General features: G+C 43.0%; 1 protein-coding gene across 1 annotated transcript in view; it reads right to left on the reverse strand.

Annotated features, from left to right (window-relative positions):
* Window positions 1-8,693: 8,693 nt before the first annotated feature.
* Window positions 8,694-27,943, reverse strand: part of LOC121452488 (nesprin-2-like) — a 22,813-nt gene continuing 3,563 nt past the window's right edge. Inside the window, exons 5-14 of the mRNA XM_041658664.1 lie at window positions 26,205-26,352; window positions 24,837-25,426; window positions 22,247-22,309; window positions 20,184-20,334; window positions 18,346-18,504; window positions 17,789-17,950; window positions 16,454-16,555; window positions 14,938-15,138; window positions 13,891-14,062; window positions 8,694-8,827 (exon numbers count right to left, since the gene is read on the reverse strand). Of these exons, the coding sequence (XP_041514598.1) occupies window positions 8,799-8,827; window positions 13,891-14,062; window positions 14,938-15,138; window positions 16,454-16,555; window positions 17,789-17,950; window positions 18,346-18,504; window positions 20,184-20,334; window positions 22,247-22,309; window positions 24,837-25,426; window positions 26,205-26,352 (1,777 nt within the window). The 3' untranslated portion in view covers window positions 8,694-8,798. The remainder of the gene's footprint in view (window positions 8,828-13,890; window positions 14,063-14,937; window positions 15,139-16,453; window positions 16,556-17,788; window positions 17,951-18,345; window positions 18,505-20,183; window positions 20,335-22,246; window positions 22,310-24,836; window positions 25,427-26,204; window positions 26,353-27,943) is intronic.

The raw sequence follows: 27,943 nt of genomic DNA on the forward strand, positions 1-27,943 counted from the left end.
TAATCGAGAGTTCCAGGCTGGTCATAGGTAGAATCATCTCCTCTAAGGGTCCACTGAATCACTGTTTAATGGCTTCACCAATGGACTTGACCCACTAGATCAGCATGTCCCCCATTTCCCCAGACTACTTAGACCTTTCTAAATAACACTTGAATTTCCTTGGTCAAAGGTTCTGAATTACCTTTAGTCAAAGGTACTAAAAAGCCAAGTTGTCATGAATATTGATCCCCCCGATGGATATTAGGTTAGGACATTGCTCAATACCTGTAATTTCTGCATTCTGTCCTCAGCCCTCATGTGGTCCTCAGATGCATCACAGAGATGGACAAACTCCCTGGAGATATTGTCCAGTGTAGTGTTGAGGTCTGTGATGCATACCTGATATGAACTGTGTTCTTGAACATGACCCTCTAGTTTTCTCACCGAATCCTACAAATAAAACATTGACAATTAGTAAATTACTTAAGATTTTTCACTTAAAAAGTAATTATATAATTCACACATAATATATAATGTAATATTACATATCTAAATTATAATTCACATATAAGGTTTCACATTTAAACAAGAATATGCCAATAACTGACCCAGAGTTGACAATGCTTAAGGTATGTCACAAAAAAAAAACCCTGAAAATTACTTAATAAAAATTTGCATTTTGTGTGTTTTCTGGCCTTAATTTCCTCCTTAAAGACAATTTGTCAAGAGAATACAAACCACAATGACTACAAATTATATCATTAAATCATAAACATAATGAATAAGGTTTTATATAGTTGCTACTTTTAGATAAAGAGTTTGTATCTCACAATGAGACTATATGAGAGTGAGCTAGCTCCAGGATCCCTTCCTAAAAATAAAGGAATCACAACTCAAAAGCAAAGCCATCTTCCGATAAGCTCCCTGGGATATGGAAGTCAGAGGGCTACACCCGATCAGACAAAAGCAGGAAGTAGCCTACAGAACAGCCATCCAAGCAGGCAGCTGAGCCCACACCCAGCTCCGGGTAACTGGATGATCAGGATCTCTCACTGAACCTGGCTTCAATGTCTAAAGAATTAAAAACAGTTTATCTGAAAGAATGGAGTCCATTACGACAGGTGACAATTGATTTCAGTTCTTTGCTTTTTTGATTTTTTTACTATGTGTATAGTGTTGTGTGCCTGAAGGCCAGAAGAGGACACCAAGACTCATTAAAGATGGTTGTGAGCCACCACGTGGTTACTGAGAATTGAACTCAGGATCTGGAAGAGCAGCCAGCCAATGCTCTTAACCTCTGAGCCATCTCCCCAGCACCTATTTCAATTCACTTTACTGCAGATCATGTGGGAAGACCCAAGGGAGGAACAAGACAACTGATATGAATTATTACGCTGGATGAATGAGTGGGTGGATGGATGGATGGGTGAGTGGGTGGGTGGATGGATGGATGGGTGGATGGTGAGTGTATGGGTGGATAGATGCATGGATGGATGGATGGATAAACAGTAAATGAGTAAGTAGATGGGGGCAGTTGGTTGGGTGAGTGGATGCATTATTGACAGAGGGATAAATTGAACAAGTGGATGAGGGAATGAAGGCATGGGAGGATGGGAGGATGGATGGATGGGTCGGGGGGTGGATAACGAGTGTTAGCATTTTTAGGTAAAACTGAAACCCCTTGAAAGCATTGAATTCAGCAGAAGAACAACATCCAAGCACTAGCTCAGTATAAGAATCCTGTGTGCTGACCGCCACAGGCACGGGGATTTTCTCTGTCCATCTCACCTGGAGCTGCTGAAGAAGGCTTTCATGCAGCTGTCTTATTTCCAGCCACGGCTCCTCGCTGAAGCTAGGATTTTTAGTACACTCCAAGAGGTAATTGCCCTGAGCTTTTAGCTCCTCTAGCAAGGAGGTCAAATCTTGGGCTTTCTGGAGGAATTTCTTACAAATCTTTAACTGAGCTTGCTTCTCTGGCAAGCCAGGTTGTAGAGCGAGGCCTGCTTCCTGCTGCTTCTTCAGATCCGCGAGCATCAGCCGCAGGGCCTCCTTGCTCTGCAAATACTCCTCTCCTTCTAGCGCGAGCTTTTCCTGATGCCTACATGTTGCAAAAGAGTTTCGAAAAGAAATGACAGTAAACAAAATGAAGGGTCACTTTGCAGCCTCTGTTCCAGCACACATTATTAGTGAGTGGCATTAAGATCCTATGATTGCATACTCTGTCCATTTAACACCCCAACTCTTCACATAGCACTGAGCTTAGCTCACAGTTTATTTCAGTATTACTAAAGGATAATTTTTTTTTGTTACACAGTTAGTATTTGTTACAAAATAGTATGTTTTCATTTCAAACTAGTCCCAGCTATGTTTCTTATACTTCAATATACTATAAAGTCTGATTTTACACTTATATAAAACTAAAAAAAAGTAGGGCTAGCGAGAATAAGAGAGGTCAGATCTGTAAAGGGCCTGCCTAGCAAACATGAAGACCTGAGGTCAATCCGTAAAAACCAATGTTTAAAAAAAAAAATTCAGGTATGGTAACACAAACAACCACCATGTTAAGAGAGGAAGAGGATGCCGAGGGCTCACTGGCTGGCAGGCCTGGCCTACTTGACAATTCCAAGCCTGTTGTGGAGTATTACTTTAATTAGGCAAAGATGTGTTACATTTGTTTGTATGTAGTTGTTTAACATGTAAAGAGTGTTACATTTGTTTGTATGTAGTTGTTTAACATGTAAAGAGTGTTACATTTGTTTGTGATGTAGTTGATTAACATGTAAAGAGTGTTACATTTGTTTGTATGTAGTTGTTTAACATGTAAAGAGTGTTACATTTGTTTGTATGTAGTTGTTTAACATGTAAAGAGTGTTACATTTGTTTGTGATGTAGTTGTTTAACATGTAAAGAGTGTTACATTTGTTTGTATGTAGTTGTTTAACATGTAAAGAGTGTTACATTTGTTTGTATGTAGTTGTTTAACATGTAAAGAGTGTTACATTTGTTTGTGATGTAGTTGTTTAACATGTAAAGAGTGTTACATTTGTTTGTGATGTAGTTGATTAACATGTAAAGAGTGTTACATTTGTTTGTATGTAGTTGTTTAACATGTAAAGAGTGTTACATTTGTTTGTATGTAGTTGTTTAACATGTAAAGAGTGTTACATTTGTTTGTGATGTAGTTGTTTAACATGTAAAGAGTGTTACATTTGTTTGTATGTAGTTGATTAACATGTAAAGAGTGTTACATTTGTTTGTATGTAGTTGATTAACATGTAAAGAGTGTTACATTTGTTTGTGATGTAGTTGATTAACATGTAAAGAGTGTTACATTTGTTTGGATGTAGTTGATTAACATGTAAAGAGTGTTACATTTGTTTGTATGTAGTTGATTAACATGTAAAGAGTGTTACATTTGTTTGTGATGTAGTTGATTAACATGTAAAGAGTGTTACATTTGTTTGTGATGTAGTTGATTAACATGTAAAGAGTGTTACATTTGTTTATGCTGCATTTGTGTACCAATGGAAAGGTGTGTTGTTTTGCCTGCCTAAGGCACCTGATTGATGGAATAAAAAGCTAAATGGTCAGTGGCTAGGCAATAGAGGGATAGGCAGAGTTTGCAGGCAGTGAGAAGAAGCAGGAAGAGAAATCTAGCGCGGCTCAGGGGGGATGAGATAATGATGGAGAGAGAGAGGGAGACACCCTGGGCCTGCCTGGCAGACAGACATGGAATAAGACATAATGAAAGAAAGGTAAAAGCCCTGAGGAAAAATGGAGATGAATAGAAACAGGTTAAATTAAATTATAAGAACTAGTGGGACAAGCCTAAGATAAGGCCGAACATTCATAACTAATGAGTCTCTGTGTCATGATTTGGCATCTGGTTGGTAGCTCAAAAGAAAGCCTGCAGCTGGATGGTGGTGGTGTGGTGCACACCTTTAATCCCAGCACTCAGGAGGCAGAGGTAAACAGATCTCTCTGAGTTTGAGGCCAGCCTGGTCTACAAGAGCTAGTTCCAGGACAGGCTCCAAAGCTACGGTGAAACCCTGTCTCGAAAAACAGAACAAAACAAAACAAAACAAAAATAAAAACGAAAGCCTGCTGCACTGGCCAGCGAAAAAAACTGTCTCAAAAACAATGTGGACAAACCTAAGACCACCATTTGAATTATCTCTGGCCACTACACATAATCAGGCATAAACACATACAAAACACACAATAATAAAATAAGTACTTGGTATATTAAGTAAGAAATTATTTTATGATTTCTGTAACTTAAATTTGGTTTGGATCTGTCTCCTTTGAAAAAAACAAGTATTAAACCCCCTAAAAGAAATGTACTATTTAAGTGCTGTTAATGTACTATTCTGATAATAACCCAAGGCTCGGGAAGCATTACAGGAGAAGGGGCAGAAATATTCTAGGAGTCAGTGGTCAGGGGGGCGTCAAATAAAACATGTTCAGCTGGGCATGACAAGACTACCAGAGGGGCTGGAGAGATGGCTCAGCGGTTAAGAGCATTGCCTGCTCTTCCAGAGGTCCTGAGTTCAATTCCCAGCAACCACATGGTGGCTCACAACCATCTGTAGTGAGGTTTGGTGCCCTCTTCTGGCCTGCAGACATACATGGAAGGAATGCTGTATACATAATAAATAATTAAATAAATATATATATTTAAAAAAAAGACTACCAGCGTCTTGAGCACATGGCTGCCGTGACTGCCCGCACAAGATCAAGTCAGTGAATAGTCTAGCGTAAAAGGGAGGGGCTCATGATCCCCACCCCTAACTGAAGAGCTCCTGACAGCTGATGGATGGAGCAGGGGCAATCAGTTTTCTTTCAGGGTGTAGCTCCTGGTAGGTCTACCTCACTCCAGTGGATTACCTCATAACCATGAGCAAACGGACAGCACAAATTGGACTCTGGGAATTATATTTAAAAAAGAAAAAGAAAAGAGGAGGAGAGGGGAGGGGAGGGGAGGGGAGAAGAAGAGAAGAGAACACGAAATTGAGAGAGGATGGGCAGGAAAAGGGTGGACTTGGGAGGATTTGGGGAGGACTAGGAGGCAAATATGATCAAAACACACTGCATAAAATCCTCAAATAATAAAAATATTATACAGTGTTTTTAAATTGATGATATGAAGAATCTTCACAAGAGAAACTAGCAATATGCCCAGAGGGTGAAGCTGCTTGCGGTCAAGCTTGATGATCCGAGTTGAATTCCCAGGGTCCACATGATGGAAAGAACCTGGCTACCAGTTACCCTCTAATCTCCATATGTGTGTTATCACACACACACACACACACACACACACACACACACACACACACACAGTTTACATCCAAAAGAATCTTCACTAGAAATATGTTTATAGGATTCAGCCACTATTTACCAGTGTTTACACATTTAAGGATTTCTTAGAAGAAGAGGATTCGTTATTCCAGTCTTCCCACATGGATACTGTCAGGGGAAGGATTTAACACAGGAGCAGAGATGAAAGACAGAATCAATCTATTGCTAAGAGCCCCAGGGATCAATGCAAAACCCTACACAGGGCCACAGAGCAACCGCCGCCTCTCCGTTCTCCTGGAGGCCTACTCCACAGCGGGTCCCCTTGTAGCATCTCTCAGTAGATACTTTATCCAAACCCAGCTGGCAGGCAGAACACTTGTTATGGCTTCGCTGAGCAAGGAAAGCAGGCAGCCTTTACCTTAGATATGTGTTGGCTAGATGGAGTGTGTTGTCCCACTGGCTACTGAGGTCCGTAAGAGTCTCCTGAATCAATGGGGCCTCACAGTGTTTAGCTTCTCTCATCACCATTTGGATTTTGGCGTCTCCTTCAGACTTCAGTAAAATGATTTCCTGGAAGTACAAAGGCGCCATCACTTCATCTGGGTGACTTCCAGATATCAGATATGAAATCTTTTCATGACTTATTCCATGAGACTAACTGTAGAGTCTATTTGATAATAACACTTTCATTTTTGTAGATGTTTCAAAGATGGAGACACACCCTTCCTTCACAGGTGATTCTTTTGTTTGTTTGTTTGTTTGTTTTTTGAGACAGGGCTTCTCTGTGAAATAGTCCTGGCTGTCCTGGAATTCACTCTGTAGCCCAGGATGGTCTCTAACTCAGTGAGATCTGCCTACTTCTGCCTCCCAAGTGCTGGGATTAAAAGACGTGCGCCACCTTGGCCCGGCTACACAGTTAATTCTTAATAAATACATGATGGTTTGAACTAACTACATTCCTGCTCGCCCTTGACTTTCAAAAACCTCCACAAATTCTCCTTCCCGGCCACGTCTTAATATTGATGTGGAGGGTCAGAGGTAACAATTTAACAGTCATTGGCACATATCTGAGGAGAGACTTGTGGCTTCCCATAGGAAAATTGTCCTTCCTACCAATTCCCAGTTCTTTGTCCTTCCTTTGCTCCAATTAAATGGAGTTCTTGTCTTGGAAGCAACTACTCAGGACAGTCAGCTAAAACGGTGTCTGGAGACGTATTCCAGTGCTCAGTCTCACCAAACCCTTGTACCTCATTACTCCCTGTGGCTTCTTCCTGCCAGGATGCCCCCACCGAGGGGACCCCAACACACACCTGCACTGTTCTCCCAGCAGGTTTTAACGAGTCATGTTTAGTGACTCTCCTCTTGGATGGAGAGGCAGGTCCAGAGAAACCTCATTCTCCTGTACCCACTGTGCAGCCTGTGAGGCTTTACGAGCCCAGTTACCGACTCCCACGATTCCTCTCCAGCCCTGCACTCCACATTGCCGAGTCTTCGGCTCTCTGGACATGGATGTCTTTGTATCCTCCCATCCTCCCCTCTTGCTGTGCTCTGACTAGTGCCTTTTTTCTACCTGCTACAAGGGATGATGAATAATTGACCATTGCCCTCCTGAAGAGAATGCCATATTTTCCTCTTTCATATGCATTAAATTAATTTTAGATCCATAACCACCCGTCATTTTTTAAGCTCAGCGGCTTGAATTGCTTCAGCCATCCCCCCGTGATCTTAGTTTCTATTAAGAAAGGAATTGTTGCAGTTTGCCTCCGAAGCTTGCAAAATGAGAGTTCACTCTGACCTCTCAAATTTGGTTTCCACGGTTATACCTTTATTTTTTGGATTCTTTCTTCAAGTGGCATTTTGCCTTCTGATGAATTTAGAGCCATAAGGGACTCTTTAATCTCTTTTATCCAGTGAGCTACATCGTGTACGAGATCATTAAAGCTCTGGTCTTCAGCGGGTGCCGACTTATCCTCTTCCTCAATTTCGTGTAATTGTCTCAATAAAGTCTGGTATCTATCAATCAGTTGTGTTGATTCTTTGATTGTCTCTTCTCCTCCTGTAAGCCCATGCTCCTTCAGAGAGTCGTTCATCCGGGCCACACTCTCAAACTGCTCCCTGTAATTTCCAAATACCATTGTCAGTTTAGTGGAGCCTAGTGGAAAAAGCATGTTACCAAATAATACATTTCAATCGAGATCGCCATACCTCTTCCTAGTTAGCGCTTGGTAAAACAGATCTGTCTTCTCTCCCGACGGCTCCATTTCCTTCCACTTCTCTTCTTGATTAGTCAACCACTTACTTAGGCTTCTGCAATCATCGTCCAATCTGCAAGATCAATTCACAGATTGGGACATAAGGAAAGATGACCGCATCAAAGACAGGACGGCAATACACCAACTAGATTTTTACTGCTTTTCTTTCAAACCTTAACTACATACATATCCAAACTTGAATAATTATTGCCTAGATTGCAGTAGAATTCATAGGGGAAAAGAACCAAACAAATGCAGGAAATCGACAGAAACAATGAGTGGACTCTGCTCAGGACCATTGCCATCTTAGATAACTCAAAGATTGCCGTCAAGTTTTCTATTCCCAGCACAGAACCTGCATTTAGAAGTACAGCTCAAAGGTAGAATGCTTGCTGTGAGGTCTGGGATTTTATACCAGTGGGGAGAGGGGTAGGGAGGCTGGAGAGAGCTCTCAGCAGGTAAGAGCACTTGTTGCTCTTTGAGAGGAGCTGGGTTCAATTCCCAACACCCACATGGCAGCTCACAACCATCCATAACTCCAGTTCCCAGGGATCTGACATCCTCTTCTGGTCTCCATGAATCCCTGGCACATACAGGCACATACATGGTGCACAAGCATACATGTAGGCAAACACTCAAACACATAAGTATTTTTAAATGTATGCTTTACTTTTCTGCATGAATGAGTTCCAAACCCATGGAATCCAAATGACAACAGTTCAAAATGATTTGACAACCAACTGTGTTTGCATTGGAATGTACGTGCAGCCTTCTTTCTTTCTTGTCCACATTCCTTAAACACGTAGTATAACAACAATTTATATAGAATGTACACTGCATCAGTTATTTTAAGTAATCTGCAGATGATTTAAATCAAGTATATGGGAGAATATGCATTGAGTACTGCACGTACCACATAATTTACAAAAAGGGCTTGAGCACCCACGGGGATCCTGAGAACCAGTTCCCGAGAGATAGTGAGGAACCTACTTCACTTGGGATATTTGTATGCACTGAATGTCCTGGCCTATGCTGTCCATGGCGAGCTAGAAGTCATTACTAGAGTATCTTTAGGTGACGTTGTTTATTTCCTACCTCAGGAGCTGCTTCAGGGAGTCCGTCAGCTCCCTGGCTCGGGCCTGGCATGCCGACTCCAAGTTTTCTAACTCCAGTTCTTGACTGCCAAGCCAGCTATTAAGCTCTTTCACACGAGTTTTGGGTAGGAGCATCTTCACGTGCTGTAGGACAGTCTCCACCTGCTGGATCTGACTAGTTCCTCCTCCTAGCGTCAAGAAATCCTTAAGGAACACAAGAAATCGACTATGTCTACAATGAAGTCAAAATGCGTCTGCCACCCCTGGCACTTTGCAAACCTGTACCTATGCTTTCCAACTGCCCCTCCAGAAGGGCTAGGAAGACGTGGTTGACTCCAATGAAAGATCATTTTTCGATAGCTCGTGTGTGTGTGTGTGTGTGTGTATGCATGTGAATCTCTGCATTGGCATCTGTCTTTCGGGGGCCTACATCTAGCATAAATAATGCAGTACCACTATGATGTTCACACAGGAACAAGATGGAGAAAGCTAACGTCTCCTATCTTGGTGATGCTTCACGTCTCATAAATATTTTCTTCCGCCTTCCATCTGCTGATCCATATGTGAAATTGAACAGATTATTCTCCCTTCACCTTTGCCCAGATTCACAAGTTTCAAGGTCTGACATCATTTCTGAAGCCCATGAAATGAGCAAAAATAAAGGTGAGAAGTGATGCCATGATACATTCTGAACCCGGTACTGATGACCAATTAAATATAGAGAGCTGTATGATGTATTTTAGAAAACACCTTTCTAAGTACACAGGACATCAATATAGGGAATGAGGCCCCAATCAAGCAAGGTGCTAAACAGACTGGCAGTAATCATCTGGGAGAATATTGTTATGGTATATGAAAACACACCACCATTTTTAAAGCAAGGACTTAAGCATCCATGGGTGTTGATAGCCTGGGGTTAAAGAGGTTAAAGGGAAGTTTCTGGAGCTACCAAAAAGCCTAATATTTAAACAAAGGCAGGAGGCCCAGTTATTGGAGTCAGAGAGAAAGGCAGGAGAATTGCAGAAACACAAGGGCTCAGGGTCAGCCCAGACAACATTGTGAAACTTTTCTCAAACAGCTTAGTTTGGTACGTTTGGACAGAAGTATCTTACAGAAAGTTTTTGCAGCTTTTGTTCCATGCTCAGTTTTGTTTCTGGTGGTTCAAAACACTCCTTAAGGTTCATTTGGATGTTGCTGAACCAGTCGTTAAAGTTCTTACACTGGTCTGTAGGAGAAAAGAAAAGAGTTCTGTATACTCATTCAAACAGGATGTCGTATATCTTGTTAGATGAGAGAGTAGGAACTTGTTTTCCACAGCAGCAGACAAAGCCATGATGTGTTCTGAACCCCAGTGCTGAGAACCAATTGAATATAGAAAGTGATAAGATATATTTTTGGAACCAACACCTTTCCGAGCACATGGGACATCCAAAGACACCTGCAAGGGCAGCATGCTCACAGGCATTCCCTTGACAAATGGACCACGTGACCTCACTTGATGTGGGAAGTCCTTCTGTATATGTGTTGTTTTTATTGGTTAACGAATAAAGCTGTTTTGGCCAGTGGCTTAGCAGAATAGAGCGAGGCAAGCAGATAGAAGAGGAAAGAAGGCAAAGTCAGGGAGATGACATGTAGCTGCCGGAGGAGACAGATGTGCCCCAGAACTTTGCCCAGTAAGCCACAGCCATGTGGTGATACATAGATTAATAGAAATGGGTTAATTTAAGATGTAAGAGCTAGCTAGAAATATGCTTAAGCTATTGGACAAACAGTATAGCAATTAATATAGTTTCTGTGTGATTATTCAGGTCTGGGCTGCCAGGATTTGATGGAGGAAGGTCATTGGCTAATAAAGGCACTGCCCTGGCCCATTTTATTGGTTAGAGGATAGGTGGGAGGAGTAAACAGAACAAAATGCTGGGAGGAAGAGGAAGTGAGGTCAGAGACTCCACCGCTCTGCTCTCGGGAGCAGACGCCTCAGGGAGACGCCATACTCCCAGCTCCCAGGCAGACACACGCCATGAAGCTTGACCCAGGATGGACTAGGCTAGAATCTTCCCGGTAAGACCGGTGCTCACCGATTATTAGAGATGGGTTGATCGGGATATCAGAATTAGCCAGTAAGGGCTAGGGCAGAAGGGCCAAGCAGTGCTTAAAAGAATACAGTGTCTGTGTAATTATTTTGGGGCATAAGCTAGCCGAGCGGGCAGCCGGGGTGCTGGGGACGCAGCCCCGCCACTCTTATTACTTCATATGGCGCCCACGTGGACAACTGCTTCCACATAAAGCCTGAGACAGCTTGGGAAGTAATTCTAGAACAAAATGAAAGCATTGTGCCTGGTTTCTTGGTAGCAGCAATTTCTCGGTTCTACTCTGCTTGCTAGAGGCAAGCAAGCGCCTCATCTAAGAGAGGCTTCCTGACTCAGCTTTAGCTGCAAAGCCTGCAGCTCATTAAGAGGTCCTGCCACGAAACACTTAAACGGTGTTGACGAAAAGCTGAACGCATGCGTTTCGGTTTTCAGCCGTAGCAGGAAAAAAGCTGCGCCGTTTAAAAATGCCGGCTTTCTGGGCCATCCTGCCAGGGCAAACTCTGACTGTTTGAGGCAGGAGGGCCGGCTACCGAGAGAGAGGACTTGAGTGTTGTCTGTTGTAGCTCACTTGCTGGCAGGGACCTTGAAATGCCATACAGTTGTTGCAGTAAACATAGCTACAGCCTGTATATCCGCCATGAGGCTGGAAAGCTAAGAAATGGACTGGATCTAGCTGGCAAAGCCACGCCTTTAATCCTACTGATATTGCTTGGTAAATTAAAGATTCATGTGGTCAGAAAAAGAGAGATATACAGTAAAGAGAGATTCAAAGACAGAGAAAATTTCTGAATGGTTTAAAGTGTGTTAAAAATATATGCAGACTAAAAGTTGAAGTTCTTAAAGTAAAAAACAAAAAAAAAAAGGAAGAGAATTGTTGTGTGTGGTAACACACGCCTTTAATCCCAGTGCCTAGAAGGCAGAGACAAACAGATCTCTGTGAGTTCAAGGTGTAGTAGTGTACACCTTTAATCCCGAATGCCTGGGAGGCAGAGACAGGCAGATCTCTGAGAGTTCAAAGACAGCCTGGTCTACAGAGTTACTTCAGGTCAAAGATACAGAGAACCTGCCTCAAAAAGCAAAGAGTTAAAAGTAAAAATAAACAAAATAGAGGTTAAAACACAGCTGCACAAAGATGGAAAATACACAGAGAATTTTGATACTGTATGCTATAATGCTCTCTTTGAATTGTTTGAATGCTGAGGAAGGACAAACAACTGCTAAAAGATATTTGTTTATAAATGCTGCTGAACTAATCCAACATAGATACTTTGAAAATGCCTTGATTTTGAAATTTGGATCTAAGGACATGATACTTTGGAAAGGAGTTTCTTATTTTGTTTTCACAGAGGATGAGACGCTGTTCATTTCTTCTATTCCGATTTGGTATGATGGACCACGCCCTCCTGAAGGGTTGGTATGAACGCCTTCAAAAAATTGCTTCGCTCAACTGTCAACTGAGATGAAACTAGCACACCTATGAAAGACCTAATTAACGACGCCCCCATTCAGCAGGAAGCAGTTTGGAGAGAAATAACTGCGCCCTTATTCCCAAAAAATGTTTATAAATGTTCTTTTACATTTAAAGGGGGATATGATATAGGTATGAATAATGTGCATTAGTATAGATTTTGCTAGAGATTTATGGTCAATTCTGTTATATGTATATGTATTTCTGATATTGATTAAGGTATTGTGATTGTGTAGTTCATTTAAATATGTACTGTATAATTAAGAAATATAGGTTGTTAATGGATAATCATCGATAATAGTAAAGCTTGTAGTCATGTTAGTTAGATTTTCTAGATATATACAGATATATTTTAGATAGACATTCTTCATGTCTTTCAAAGATTACAGAATAGGACATTTAATGTTTTAATAACTGAGGACTTTTCATGACAATGAGACACTCTGCTCCTGGCAGCACCAATCTACTTCAAGAGGAAGATGGGCATTGAAGAGGATCCTTATGGAGTTTGATAGCCATTTGGGCAAGAAACTGCTCTTGCCTGGACTATTGCATAAACTGGACACAGAGAACCCGCAGAGAGAGGACTACTGAACTTGCCTAAGGTGAGATGATCTTTCGGGGTTCCTGATTCATGAAAGAGTCTGCAAGACATTCTGCAGGACACAACAGATAGTGACTGAACTGACTTTGAATTTTCCTGCTTTATGGAAATGTCTGCTGGATACCATGGGCCTGAAGGCTGAAGATGGATGCCCCAACGGTACAGAGGAACTTTGGGTGACTGTCCAGGCAGCGAGATGTCTCTGTCATTTCTAGAGTTTTAAAAGTTGCTTTTTTCTTGCTTACTTAGGTAATATTATATCTTTCTGGAGTCTTTGATGGAGTTAAGAATAGTTAGTTATAGTTATAGTTTTCCTTAGTTATGATAAAGATTATTGTAACTTTTACTTGATAACTGTTTTGTTATACGTAATTTTGCTATGTTAAAGCCTTTTTTTTTTTGTTTAAACCGAAAAAGGGGAAATGATGGAGGAAGGTCATTGGCTAATAAAGGCACTGCCCTGGCCCATTTTATTGGTTAGAGGATAGGTGGGAGGAGTAAACAGAACAAAATGCTGGGAGGAAGAGGAAGTGAGGTCAGAGACTCCACCGCTCTGCTCTCGGGAGCAGACGCCTCAGGGAGACGCCATACTCCCAGCTCCCAGGCAGACACACGCCATGAAGCTTGACCCAGGATGGACTAGGCTAGAATCTTCCCGGTAAGACCGGTGCTCACCGATTATTAGAGATGGGTTGATCGGGATATCAGAATTAGCCAGTAAGGGCTAGGGCAGAAGGGCCAAGCAGTGCTTAAAAGAATACAGTGTCTGTGTAATTATTTTGGGGCATAAGCTAGCCGAGCGGGCAGCCGGGGTGCTGGGGACGCAGCCCCGCCACTCTTATTACTTCAAGGATTGAATGAGAGGCCTTGGCCAACACCCAGTGACTACAAAGTACAGATTTGAGGCTTGAAGAAATGGATATTACTTACACCAGACCCTAACAGTGTTTGCCCCAAAGGATTTACCAAAATATAACTCCTTTAAATACAGATCGTGAAAGCCATCTATTAGTCAAATTTAGATTGGCCTTTGGACCCACAGGGCCATGAGCATTTTCCTATTTCAAGATCGCCAGAAACAAAGTTTGAGACACATGACACTCACCGGTCAAGAACGTGGAAAAGTGATCTTGCAGAGCGCTCTTCTTGGTGTGGAATAAGTCGCTGACACTTGCGTACTGTCTTTTCAGTTCAGAGAGCTCTGGAGTGAGACACCCGATTTGATTCTCAAGCACTGTCATGCTGTGCTTCTGCTGGAGGATCTGCTGCTGGATCTCCTGCACACAGAACAGACCAGTCATTGCATCCTGACACCAGCTCGCTTCACCCACAGCGCATGAGCTCTTCCCCGTCTTCGTGTCTGTGTGCACATGTAAGTACGTGTGTGTACATGTATGTATGCACGTGTGTCTGTGAGTGTACATGGAAGCCAGAGGCCCACCTCGGATACCCTCTTTGGTTATTCTGTACCTCATCATTAGTGTTATTTTTATTGCAATCACTGACTAGCTAGGTTAGCTGGCCAGTATTGCCATATTCTTGCTCCCCCTGCTGGCTTAAAACAACAACAACAAAACCCTGGATGCTAGGGATTTGAACTTGGGTCCCTCTGCTCACACAGCAAGGGCTTTGACAACGGAGCCATCTCCCAGGCTTCAGAGGTTTTCATTATTTTTTAAGTCCAAACAATTTTCAATTGAGTGACTTTGTTTCTATTCCATAGTTGATTTATAGTACAAGGCAATTTCCTTTTTTACACTCACGTACTCATTTGACATGTATGTGTCACACACATGTGAAATGTCATGTGACTTCAGGGGACTGAAGTCAGATCATCAGGCTTGGGGTAACTGCTGAGCTTTCTCACTGGCCCACAATACAGGTTTTTTTCCTTCCTTCCTTCCTTCCTTCCTCCCTCCCTCCCTCCCTCCCTCCCTCCCTTCCCCTCCCTCCCTCCCTCCCTCCCTAGAAACTGACTCCCTATTTTCACTAACTACAGAAGGCCAAAAATCACTAAAAGTGTTAGCGGCGCGGGAAGAAACCTCAGTGGTAGGGGCGCTTGCATAACATGAACTAGGTTCACTCACCAGTATCATGTATTTTAAAGGAATAAAAAAGAGTGTAACACAGGAGAGGGGCGGCTGAGTGGTACCTCCAGCTTTGTGAAGATCTCCAGGCTGTCGGAGGGAGACAAGGCGTTCAGGAGGGACTCGGTCATCCCCATCTGGGTCTTGGCTTGGTCCAGATCCTCCCTCAGCTCAGCTGTGTTCCCACTGGGCACGTAGCTGTTGGAGTCTCCTGTGATGAACCTTTTTACATCTCTCATCTTGCTCAGGACGGAGGACTCCATGACCTGAAATCACAAAACGCACGACACCTGCTGTAAGAAGCCCTGTCTCAGCGGCCCTCAGGCAACTGCTTACTGCAGAGCAAGCCAACCGTTTTTCATCCCAGAGTGAAATATGTTCTTATCATTTGCTAAAACTGCCTGTAAAAAAAGAAAACAAGAACTAAGACCGGTGTGGTAGTACATGCTTTTAATCCCAACAGGAGGGAGGCAGAGGGAGGCGGGTCTCTGAGTTCGAGGCCAGCCTGGTCTCCAGAGTTGAGTTCTAGGTCAGCCAGGGATACACAAAGAAACCCTGTCTTAAAAAAAAAAAAATAGCCAGGCAGTGGTGGTGCATCTCTTTAATTCCAGCACTCGGGGAGGCAGAGGCAGATAGATAAATCTCTGTGAGTTCGAGGCCAGCCTGGTCTATAGAGTGAGTTCCAGGACATCCAGAGAAATCCTGTCTCGAAAAACAAAACTAGAACAAAAAGAGAAAAAGAAGAAAATAGAAATAGACATTTTCTAAGACAATAATTGGAATCTTTCTCCCCAAATACATTGTATCTAGCATGCAAACTGAATTCTTACAGCATGAAAGAAAACATATTTTGAAACACGTAAATATGATTAAAATGTATAGAGAACATTAAATAGTCTTGTCTTGTTTAGAAACAGGATCTTACTACAGAGTCCACACTAGCCTCAAACTCATGATCCTCCGGCCGCAGCCTCCCAAGTGCTGGGGTTAAAAGCATATCCCACATCACTGGCCAGCACTGATGATGTGTCCAGCAGGTGGTGAGCACCTCGTACACAGACTGAAGAGTAAGCAACTTGGCCAGGATCACAAAACCAGTAAGTTGCACAGACAAGAAGCCACCCGCAAAGCCTGTCCAGAAGGTCATGTGTAAACACTATGACCCTTCATCCAAATGATACTGAGATTAAATATCTTCACACAACGGAAAAATCGCACCCGAGGCAATTTCTGTCTCTACCTAGCAGTTAATGAATGACACGGGAATCGTTCAAGACATATTCTCCTCCCTGCACACACATAGGAAAACCACTGTCAGTTTACATGGAAACACAGCCACCATTTCTCCGCACACAGCAGGCCAGTAAGAGAGCAAAAGGGGAGAAGAAGGCAAGAGCGCAATATTCTCACGCTGGATGCGGACCACGCAACCGCTTACGCTGATTCTAAATTTTAATTGCACGTACATAGGTAATCATTCTAATTTCATTTTCTACTTAAATTTGGGATGCGTGTATTATGGATGCTGTCTTGGGAGGCACGGAGAATCTTCCATTGAGACTGGCATTGAAATTCCCATACCTGGAGCTCAAGTGGCTTCTCGTTACTTTGAAGCAGCAACTGTATGTCAGCCAATCTTCTGGAAAATTCTGAAGCTTGCTCCTCATGGACTTTTAACTCTTCCTAAAACAGAAGTTTTTAAAGAGGAATCCTTTTATTTCATCTTACTTTCAGGCACCTGTGATTATTAGTCGATGTACAGAAACTTGAAGATACTCTTCTTCTAATCTTTCGTTTTTTAATGTTCCGGGGAGTAACAAATCCAAGTGCCTTAGGGATGAGGCAAATGACAACCAAGGGAAGCATTCTCCTTTCAAGAAAACAGGAAGAATGAGACTTGTGCCATGAGGCTGTGTGTAGGTTGAAAAACATGGCCAATGTCTTGGCTACGCATGTACAAATTCTGAATGAGCATGCGCCCACTTGGAACCTGGCCCATCGGCTAGCTGTTTTTAATTTTGACTTCACATTTTCAAATAACCTATAAGTTAAGACGTATCTCAGCCGGGCGGTGAGCCGGGCCTTTAATCCCAACACTCGGAGGCAGAGGCAGGTGGATCTCTATGAGTTCAAGGCCAGCCTGGTCTACAAGATCTAGTTCCAGGGCAGGCCCCAAAGCCACAGAGAAACCCTGTCTTGAAAAAAAAAAATTAAAAAAAAAAAGACACATCTCTAAGACCCTTAGAGATGACTCACTTTATACTGTCCTAAGGACCCAAGAAACGAGAAATCAATGTCACATTTTTAAAGCCTTTTCCCAACATGTAAAAATATACGTAAATTAAAAATTGAATAAAATACAAGAATTTGGGAGACAATGAGATTTGAAGCATTAGATACATACACACATATTTTTAGACTCTGTTGAATCACATTTAATGCCAGCATTTAGATATTTTCTGACCTAGTAAAGCACTGTGCAAATTAATGACATTAAACAAATAAGTAACCAGAAGAATTCCTAACTGCGGTGTGAGAAGCTGAACTCAGAGCCTCAAGCATACTAGGTACACACTCTACCTCTGAGCTAGCCCAGAGACAGAAACAGTTCTTCCCACAGCTAAAAGAGGCAGCTCAGATCCTTTCCCAATGCCAACTTGAGAGCAATGTTTAAAACCCAGCTCTCTTCTTGTTGCAATTCTTCCTCATTGAGGGTCATTGTGCCCACAAGAGCCTTTGGGTGTCTGTGAATCTGCAAGCATCTGCCTGGACTTCACAGGGCAATCGTCAGAGTTCAGAGCCCTCTCGGGGGATAGTGAAAGAAATATGTTATCTCATCGGAACTTTTCAACTCTGCTGCAACAAAGCAAACGAGGGCGCGTGGGCAAGGCACCTGCCTTAGCCAGGTTGAGTTACCTCCAGCCTTTCTCTGTCCTCCTCGGTCAGCTGATGTGACTCCAACTTCCCAAGGATCTTCTCAGCCCACTCATCGATGCTGTTTTTTAAGTTGAAAAGTTTGTCCCACAAGGCCAGCGCTCGCCCAAGATTCTCACCGTATTCCTCTGTCTTCTCATTGACCTGCAGCCAGTTGTAGAAATAATGGACACAGTGTGGAGAACATGGCTCCAGTCACTTGTTTTGAAATAAAATCAAGTCTACCCTTAGTGGCCAATTTGCTTGAGTCATGCTTTCATATCTTATGTTGCCTGCCCTCTCTCTTGTGTGCGCGCACACACACATACATACACACACACACAAAGACACACACACACACATCTGGAAGGCTTTAGTTCCATTTGTAATGTCTAACTCTGAGATGAAATTAATTCCTAAGTTACAAATAACATATTACTCTTTTTTTTTACAAAGAATGCCAGCTTAACTTTTCAGTATCACAAGAATACTAAAGATGCTCTCCCCTAATATCAATTTGCAGTGAAACAGAATTTTTAGTCAATGAACTTATCACATACATCCAGCCATCTGTCCACAATAGCATTAGCCTCTTTCTCAAACGGGGGCTCTTCAAAGGTTTTCATTTTATTTAGATGGTATTGTAGATTTTTACAAATCTGATTTATCTTGTCTACAACTTCTAAATGTTCATTGAATTCTTCTTTGACAGTTTCAATCTGTTAAAAAAAACAGCAAAAATATATTTTCGACATATTCAAAACATACATACAAAGAGAAGCGAGTGGAATGACAATTCTATTTTTTTTTTATTATTCAACCTAAATAATGACCATAAAGGCCAACAAGATGGATTAGTAAAGAAAGGTCCTTGCTGCCAAGCCTCACAGTCTTCTGTGATGAAAGGACAAATGACCCTCCCTCCTCCACAGGTTATCCTCCACACCTGTGTTCTCCAACATCCATGTGCGCCCATTCTCTACCTAGATAAATATAAAATGAACAAAACAGATCACAGCACAAGTGGAAATGTTCTGCTTGCCCAATGGACACTTGTTGGAATTACTTTTCCCTTTAAAGATTTACTTAGGCTGGAGAGCAGGCTCAGCAGATAACAGCTGCTCTTTTGGAGGACCCTGGTTAGAGTCTCCGGACACACATACTGGCTCACAACTGCCTATAACATCGGCTCCAAGCGATCTAACAGCCTCTTCTAGCATCTACAGTAGTGGTTCACAACCATCCTGATGCTGCGACCCTTTAACACAGTTCCTCATGTTGTGATAACCCCCAACCATAAAATTATTTCCATTGTTACTCCATAACTGCGACTTTGCTTCTATTATGAATAGTAATGTAGAAATCTGTGTTTTCGGATGGTCTTGGGCGACCCTGGTGAAAGGGTCATAAGTCACCAGGGGTCGTGACCCACAGGTTGAGAACCACTGCTCTGCAAACAGTGGGTATAAAAGGGGTACACAAACATACATGGAGGCAAAACACCCTCACCGTAAAACTAATTAATTAAAAATCATTTAAAAATAAATAGGAAATTTAATAAAACCACTTTCTAATAATCAAATGCATCAAGAAGACTACACATCATGCTGGTGACAGCTTGACAGCCTCGTGGCTTAAAGCTCAAGAGCCACTGGGAGAGGCATCATCGCGATATACGGTCATAGAGCAAACAGTATGGTGTATTCCTTCCTACCATGTAAATTCATAGAAAATAATGACATCTAGTGTCCAAAAGATGCTGTTCTCCTCAGCAATACAGAGCGGGGATGAGTGAAGCCAGCAACACAGACGGGCGACTGGGGGATTTGGCTGGCTCAGCTTTACAGAAAATGAACAAGGGAATTGGAATGCCCTCTTTGACTGTTAGCAACAGAGAGATCTCCTACAATCTTCATGCCTGCATGGGGCTCACTGGGACAGGAGCGCTTTGCAGTCCTACAGAGGAGCAGCGGGTGATACTGGGCTCTGGGGAGCCACAGGCCCAGCAGTAAAGCCCAAACACAAGTGACCTGCTACCAACTTGGAAAAGGATTTATTTCTAGCTCTGATGATACTCTGGATAAATTAAGATACCTAGTGAAACAGTCACTACTAAATTCTTTTTTTAAAAGATTTATTTATTTGTATACAATGTTCTGCCTGCAGGCCAGAAGGTACCAGATCTCATTACAGATGGTTGTGAGCCATCATGTGGTTGCTGGGAATTGAACTCAGGACCTCTGGAAAAACTGCTAGTGCTTTAAACCTCCGAACCATTTCTCCAGCCTCCTAGATTCTTTTAGAGCAAGTTTCAAAGGGGATTCATCACACCCTCTTTCCTGTCGGGCTCATCAGCCAAGTCGCCATGCAGGATGGCTCTTTGGCAGGATGGACTTACCTCTGCAACCTTCTTCTTCAGGTTGTCCCTGCCCATGTAGGAAGCCTGCTGGGAGATGATGGCCTCTTCTTTTTGAATCAATGCTGTCAAGTTGTTTTTAAAATTCTGATACTGTTTTAACAGCTCCAGAACACTTCCACACTGTTCAAGGCTATGCAGGAAACAAGGAGGGAGAAGAGCCTGAAAATAACACTGTGTGTGCTGTAGAAACAACTCACGAGTCACACAGGACTCTCTCTCCACATGGCTTGGCCATATTACCAATAATGGTGATATAGCAAACAGACTGTATAAATAATCACCAGATTCGTACCTTTACTAATTATGTTAACATGTTAACACATGTAAGCTTTGGGAGATATACAGGATTACATGTCAACATACATAAGCTCTGGGGAGACATACAGGATTACATGTTAACACATCTAAGCTCTAGGAACTATACAGGATTATATGTCAACACATGTAAACTCTGGGAAATATACAGGATTACATGTCAACACATGTAAGCTCTGGGGAGACATACAGGATTACATGTTAACACATGTAAACTCTGGGAAATATACAGGATTGCATGTTAACACATCTAAGCTCTAGGAACTATACAGGATTGCATGTTAACACATGTAAACTCTGGGAAATATACAGGATTACATGTTAACAAATGTAAGCTCTGGGGAGCACATCTTAACAGGACCAGCTTTCCATCTCATCAACCATAAGACCCAGTGGAAAGACACCCCTTCCCTAACATGATCAGAGACTAATTTAAATCAGATTATTGCACAACCCACCTATGGGACAATCTATTCCACTCATTCTTAGGCTCAACCTTTTTAGAAAGTAAAATAGTTCAGAGAATATGGTAGCTAACTTGGTTTCTGGTATAACTAGGTACTACTGAGTTATAGAACTTTAAAGGAAGCCCTGATCTATGAAATTAAACTAGATCATACGCCACAGACAGGTTTGATCATGGCTTCCTTACACACAGGTTCCATCTGCATAAAGGGCATGCCGAAGGGAGGGTGGGGAAAGGACCATAAAAGTCCAGAGATTTAAGGGAAGGTGCATGGTGGCTCAGGGGCTTCCTGCAGCAAACAGGTCATATGCTTCCTGAAGGACACAGGGAGGGAAGTGGCCCCAGCCATAGAGGTGGGCACTGCCAGGATGTGCCAGCACTGCATGTGACAGATGGTGGCCTGAGAGCTCCAGCAGGAAGCCCTGTGTTTGCTTCTCTACGTCCAGGGGATACGGTTCCAAAACAAACACTTCAGAATGTTAACTACACAGACACATTTTCACACTCAGAAGCCATGCGTCTCTTACCACTCAGTGAGAGAGGCTTTTGTACTCTCCCACAAGGCTGCTGTATCTTGACACTGTTGAATCACCATTTTCTCTTGGCCGTCTTTGAATTTCGGAAGGGAATTAGCCATTTGTTGTATGTGCATCTTCTCTTCTTCAAATCCATCTAGGTCCTTATCCAGCCTGAGTAATGATTTTTTCCTTGAGTATGGAATTAAAAAAAAAATGTATGAGCCAACTGTTGATGTAGTTGATTCAACAAAAAACATGAGAAATGTCAGGATTGTGCTTTCATTGTCCTCATGAGATTAATGATAAAATTAAAAATTCCTACTACAAAGGAATTCCTGAATAATAAGTACAGGAATTTATTCCTTCATTACAGAGATCAGACGGTTTCTTGTATTACCAGCATACTATTTGGCATTTTAATTAAATATAATAAAGATGCAAAGCCATAAGCAACAACATTTTCCCCTTGGTGAACATATGTATGTATGTGCATATGAGAGAAAATACACAGAGCATGCGTGTGGAGAACACAGGATAGGAACAGATAGGTAGTTGAACTGAGCAAGGCCTCTAAGAAAGGGTGGGTACCAAGGAGGAAGGAGACAACGGGCCATCACACACTTCCTCTACAAAAAGCTCTCCCGATTCAAAAAGGAGCCACTTAACTAAGGGTTTATCCTGAAAACCAAGCCTGGAGAAAGAACGCCATGGCGTGAATGTAAACTGCAGCTGCCCAGCCCTACCTTCTCACCTCCAGCTCGCCCTGGAACCCACTTCTCAGGGGCTCTCCATCCTTACTCATCCACCTAAACCGCAATTGAGATTCTTAGCGCTCTGACACTGAGAAATGCCAGCTCCGTCTAGGTCTTCCTCCTCCTCCTCCACTAGCCAGCAGCGTCTCACACAGATGGTCACTTTTTCCTGGGCAAGACTCCCAAGCCCCTCTTGATCTCCCTGAACCCCCAACCTTCAGCTAGCTCTTCCTTATTCCTGTGATCTCTTAGAGTACCCTTGCAGGTACAACTTGGACCTCCTCTGGGGCATCTAAACTCAGTTACTTGGCAAGTTTCAGTCAACCTCATGACTTTAAGCAGCACCTGACGACTCAGAGGTGCATCTCCAGCTCAGACCTTTCTCCTGATGGCATTTATCTTTAAGTCATGTTGAGATGGCTACCAGACGGTCAAATGGGCACGTCAAACCTGTTGTTTCTAAAAAGGAGCACACATGATCTGTCATTCAGCAGCTGGGAAATGTCAGTCTTTCTCATGTATTAATGGTGAGTCCATTCTTACAGCTTCTCAGGTCAAACCCTGAGAACCACACCGCACCCAAACATTTTTTACCTCACTCCTGGCCCATGTACCATCATCCTCCTTCACCTGGGGAGCGGCTCCTAGGCTCCTGTAGTTTATGTTTGGCATATCAGCTATAGAAAACCAGTGGTGGTTTGAACCACATCATTGCCTGCTGCTTAGAACCCTCTAATGACATCCAGGTCACTCAAAGAGGAAGCCAAAGCCAGAACGCAGTCCCATCCTGCCCTTGACATCCCATCTCCCTTCCCTTCCCCTCAGGGCTATACTGTCTCACTTCCTTGCCTCTCCACATTCACACCTAGGTTTGTACAACGGATGCCTCAGTCTAGAAGGCTCTTCCCCAGGGAGTTACAAGTCTTGCTCTCGTACTTTTTGATTTTGGTTTTGTTTTCTGAGACAGGGTTTCTCTGTGTTACAGTCCTAGCTGTCCTAGAACTTGCTCTTGTAGACCAGGCTGGTCTCGAACTCACAGAGATCCGCCTGCCTCTGCCTCCCGAGTGCTGGGATTAAAGGTGTGCCACCACCGCCGCCACCGCCGCCACCCAGTCTGCTCTTGTACCTTATTTGATGCACCTGTGTTCCCAGAGATATCAGCCACCTTGCCATCGCCACCTCTTCCTCCTTCCCTACTCAGCTCTGTCACGTCTGGTTTAGTCCTCACCAGTCATACTACACATCCTACCACACCTAGGGACTAACAAACTCTAGAAGAGTCGAGAACTTTCAGCCTCTTTTGTTAAGTGCAAAACTCCCAATATCCTAAACTGTCAGGCATGGGACATCTATTATTATACTCATGGCTACACGAATATGCAACTGTCATTTATATACATATAGCTCTCAATTCATATACTAATATCCATTACTTTTGGTGAACATAGAATTAAAATTCATTGAAGTAATAACTACACAAATGATTAGTTCAATACCTCACTACACACTGGGGCACTCTCAGGATAAAAGTCTTATTGAGCCGGAGGGGGAATCTTGGAGGGAAGGGCACATTAAATAATAACTACTAAGGAACTTGGTGAGCTAAAAACTCCTAAGAGACTACCAAGTCAGAGAAGCTAAGATGATAGAGCGGGAATGGTTTGGAATATTTATTAAGAAGACGAAGATTCCACAAGAGCAACTCCTGCTAATACCTCAGTGTTCGCGAGCGATCTGGCAGCCATATTCTGAATACTGAAATTAAAATGGCTTGTCTATTGCCAACCTCCTTCAGTTCCCACAATGCCCCTTTAAACTCAGCACGACTCTGAGTGGGCAGGGCAGGAGACCACCCCAGAACTGAGGTGTACAGGGACATGCGACGGACGGCATGTGGCCTTCAATCACGGATCCTGTCATTTTGTGATGGCTGACACTGTCCACTCGAAAGGAGCAAGAATTCCCTCACACCTGTGCTGGACGATCTAGATTAGAGTAACTGAGTTGTGAAGACCCACACTAATTGTGGGCAGTATCCTTCCCTGAACTGGGGTTACTGTACGGAATCAAAAGCAGAAAGTGACCCGAACACTAACATCTGTGGCTCTCTGCTCCCTGATCACGGCTGGCAGCTGCCTTGAGCAGCCACGGCCAGTATTTCCCACTATGACCTCCTTCCAAACTGGGAGCCAATAATGCTTTCTCTGTGGGGCCCCTTTGGTCAGTATTTTATCCTAAGAAGAGGGAAACAGAACTGAGAGGAGCAGCTGAGTCATGTATGAACTACGTGGAACATGCTAGGCTTTCACCCTTAAGGGAATGCCACAATACACAGAGAAGAATGAAGAACCAAGAACTTCGGTCCTTCACCAGTGTCTCACTCCACACCTCCCACGTCCAAGAAAAGACATACTGCAGAGGGGGAAAAAATGAGGAAATTTACCAACCAAAAGTAAATCCTCGTGAAAAGTCTGTTGAAAGTGATGCAGAACTGACTAACCAGAGTGATGAGATAGGAACAGAAAGATCCAGAAGTATTTGGAAACACAGCAAGCGCCACTGTGGATGTCACCGTTCTTACCGATGTTTCACAGCTGGCGCGGTGGGATCCTTAAGACCGATTTTACTGATCTGATTCTGGATGTCTTGAATATTTTTAAAGAGCTCATAATTTCTGGAACTACAAGCCTCCAATAAGGTCTTGTCCTTGGTGAGCCCCTCCTGTTTACTCTGGCCCTGCGAGTCTGAGACCTTTACTGACAAAGCACCAAGAAGCTCCTCACAGGTGGTAAACTCCCCTCCCTCGGCATCTTTGATGTTTATGCCAAGCATCCTCAAGCGTTCATCCAAAGGCCTGGCCTTCTCTTTCAGCAGGAGGATGTCTTCCTCCACAGTTCCCACTGCCAGAGTACCCTCTGCTGCATTCGCGGCAGGAGGGTCTTCAGGGAGCTTCGCTGCTCTCAGAGAAGCTAAAAAATCCTCCAGAGCCTTCAGGGCATCTTCACTCATCTCTACTTTCTGGTTCATGGTCTCCAGCTGGAGTCTGCATTTCGGCACAATGTCCTGAATTGCACGCTGATCGAGAGTGTGTAAATCCATTGGGACTGAGTCACGTGGCTCCTCTAAGTTGGCACACAGTCCGATCTGCTTCGCTATGGAATCTCGGATATCCTAAGGTTAAAAAGTAAAACAAAACAAAAACAGTGAAAAGAGAAAGAGCAGCCCTAGATCGAATCTCATGCACCATGCTCATTCCTGTGTGTGTGCACTCACTTACACGTACACTTTCTCTCACGTGCGCGCGCACACACACACACACGCATGCACATGTGCACACATACACACACACAAACACACAGGGCAAACACTAAGAGAGAACTAAGTGCTGACTAAATTTGATCTACAAAAATGTGTCTGAATTTAACCAAAACTGAATATTTTAGAATCAGGGAATATTTCAGTGGTGGATGAGCTGATGCCAACTGTTTCTTATTTTAGCACCTTCCTCATGCCTGAATTCCCTAAAGAAAACAAGTACATAGACACACACACTGTTTCAAAGAAATTACTAACAGGCCAACAGTGAAGTGACCTGTCTGTGACCGGAGAAGTATTTAAAATGGGATCAGGGTTGAGTAAATTGAAGAATATGCCAACTTCAATCTGTGAGCCAGCTGCAGTGTTTAGAAATTTAGGCACTAAAGACATTCCTAAGAAAGGCTTTATCTTGAAATGAAAGAAAATATCCCTTTACTTATTCCCTGGTACCTACTTTAAACTTCAAGGAACAGAACAAATGAGAAATGAATAGCAAGTTTAAATTATTAATGTATTTATATTATGGTTTAAACTCTAAATCTCACTATGGTTTAAAAAAGGTTAAAGATCTTTGAACATCTATAAGCGTCTGAAGAATTGAAGATTGTGTAAGTAATGAAAATTTATTCACCTGCAGATTCTGATAGATGCCATCAACCTTCACGGGATGCAGGTCCTGTACAGTCACTGTGCGGAAGGGCAGATGGGGACCGCAAAGGAGAGCACACTCCTTTTCCAGGGGCAATACGATCTGCAGGGCCATCTCCAGTGACTCCATTCTGCGGGTAAAACAAACCAGATGCGATGGGAAAACAGTGAAAAGGCTGTCCCATAAAAACATACTCACACTGCTGTTTAGCCGAAAGAAGGAAATGGTTACCCAGTAAAAATAAATATAATGACATGTACAAACCCTCACATTAAAACCCAACCCACAGATCCAAAGTGCCAAAGAAATCAGGCAGGGATATAGCTTAGTGTTAAACTGTCATCCAGAAAGCATAAAGCTCTCCATTTGATCCTCAGTACCAAAATAAAGATAAATCAAAATTTAAAATGTCAAAAAAATATATCCAAGTACACACACACACACACACACACCCCATTCATTCATCCATTTATTTAGTAAGAGACCTGGGTTAACTACCATCCTGTCAGCCTGAAACAACTACAACCCACTTCTCTAGTGCTGATAATTTGTTTTGTTTTGTTTTGGTTTTGAGACAGAGTCTTACGTAGCCCAGGCTGGCCTTGAACTTGCTATGTAGCCAGGGTGACTTCAAACCTCTGATCCCAAACCCTAGGATTACAGGTGCACAGCCCTCCATCCACTTTCCGGGCTGCTTAGGACAGGAAGGAAGGCTTTGTACATCAGCGAGTTCTCTGCCAGCTGAGCCGCATCCTCAGCCCTCCGATGTCTCCACTCACCATTTCTCCCCACCCTTCAGTGTGTGCCAGCACCTAAACCTTCTAGAGAGTCTAACAGACGCCACTACACATTTTTCTTTGGAAACACAAAGATTTCTTCTTTGAAATACAAGGATAACAATGAAATTTAGCTTGGATGTAAGGACTAATAAGCCTCAAAATTATTTTTTGCAATTATGGAATTGTGATATTTCCATACTACAAGTATAATTGCTTTTCAGAAGTACGGAAATAAATGGGGCCCAACTGACAATAATAGGCTCCACTGATAATAATTTAAAACATCAGGATGTGTAACACACAGACTCTGAGTGCTGACTGCTTCCCATGTAAGACGGGAATACGTACTGGGGACACAAACCCCAACCTCATTCATTCGTTCAGCCATTATTTGTTGGTTTGTTTGTTTGTTTATATGTGTATGGGTGTTTTGCCTACATGCATGTATGTGTAATATGCACATTTCTGGTGCCCATGGAATCCAGAAGAAGGTGATGAATTCCTTGGAAATGGAGTTACAGAAAATTGCGAGCTGCCATGTAAGTGCTGGAAATTGAATCAGACCCTCTGGATGCACAGCCAGTGCTCTGAGCAGCTGGGCCATCTCTCCAGCCCCCACCCTTGGGTTCTATGTAGGACAATAATAACACTGTCAACACTGTCATTTTAAAAGTGAAGGAGTCCATATCCAAGGAGAGACATGGCCTTTGAAACTAGAAAATACTCCTGAGTATGACATAACCTCTTTTGGTAACTGCTTCCTTATTGGTAATCAGAGACCTGGGTGTTAGCAACTTGGCCTCGCCTGGTGCACACCATGTGGTGATGGGACAAACCATTGGTAGATGGGGACTAGTGGGAAGAAGGTAGATATGTGGGCATCACTGGAAATGACCTTGAAGGGGATGGGGGACTCCAGCCCCTTTCTGTTTCTATCTGCCC

This window comes from Microtus oregoni, unplaced genomic scaffold (assembly GCF_018167655.1).
Source record: "Microtus oregoni isolate MIOR12 unplaced genomic scaffold, Mior012 000009F_ref0000495, whole genome shotgun sequence".
Lineage (NCBI taxonomy): Eukaryota > Metazoa > Chordata > Mammalia > Rodentia > Cricetidae > Microtus > Microtus oregoni.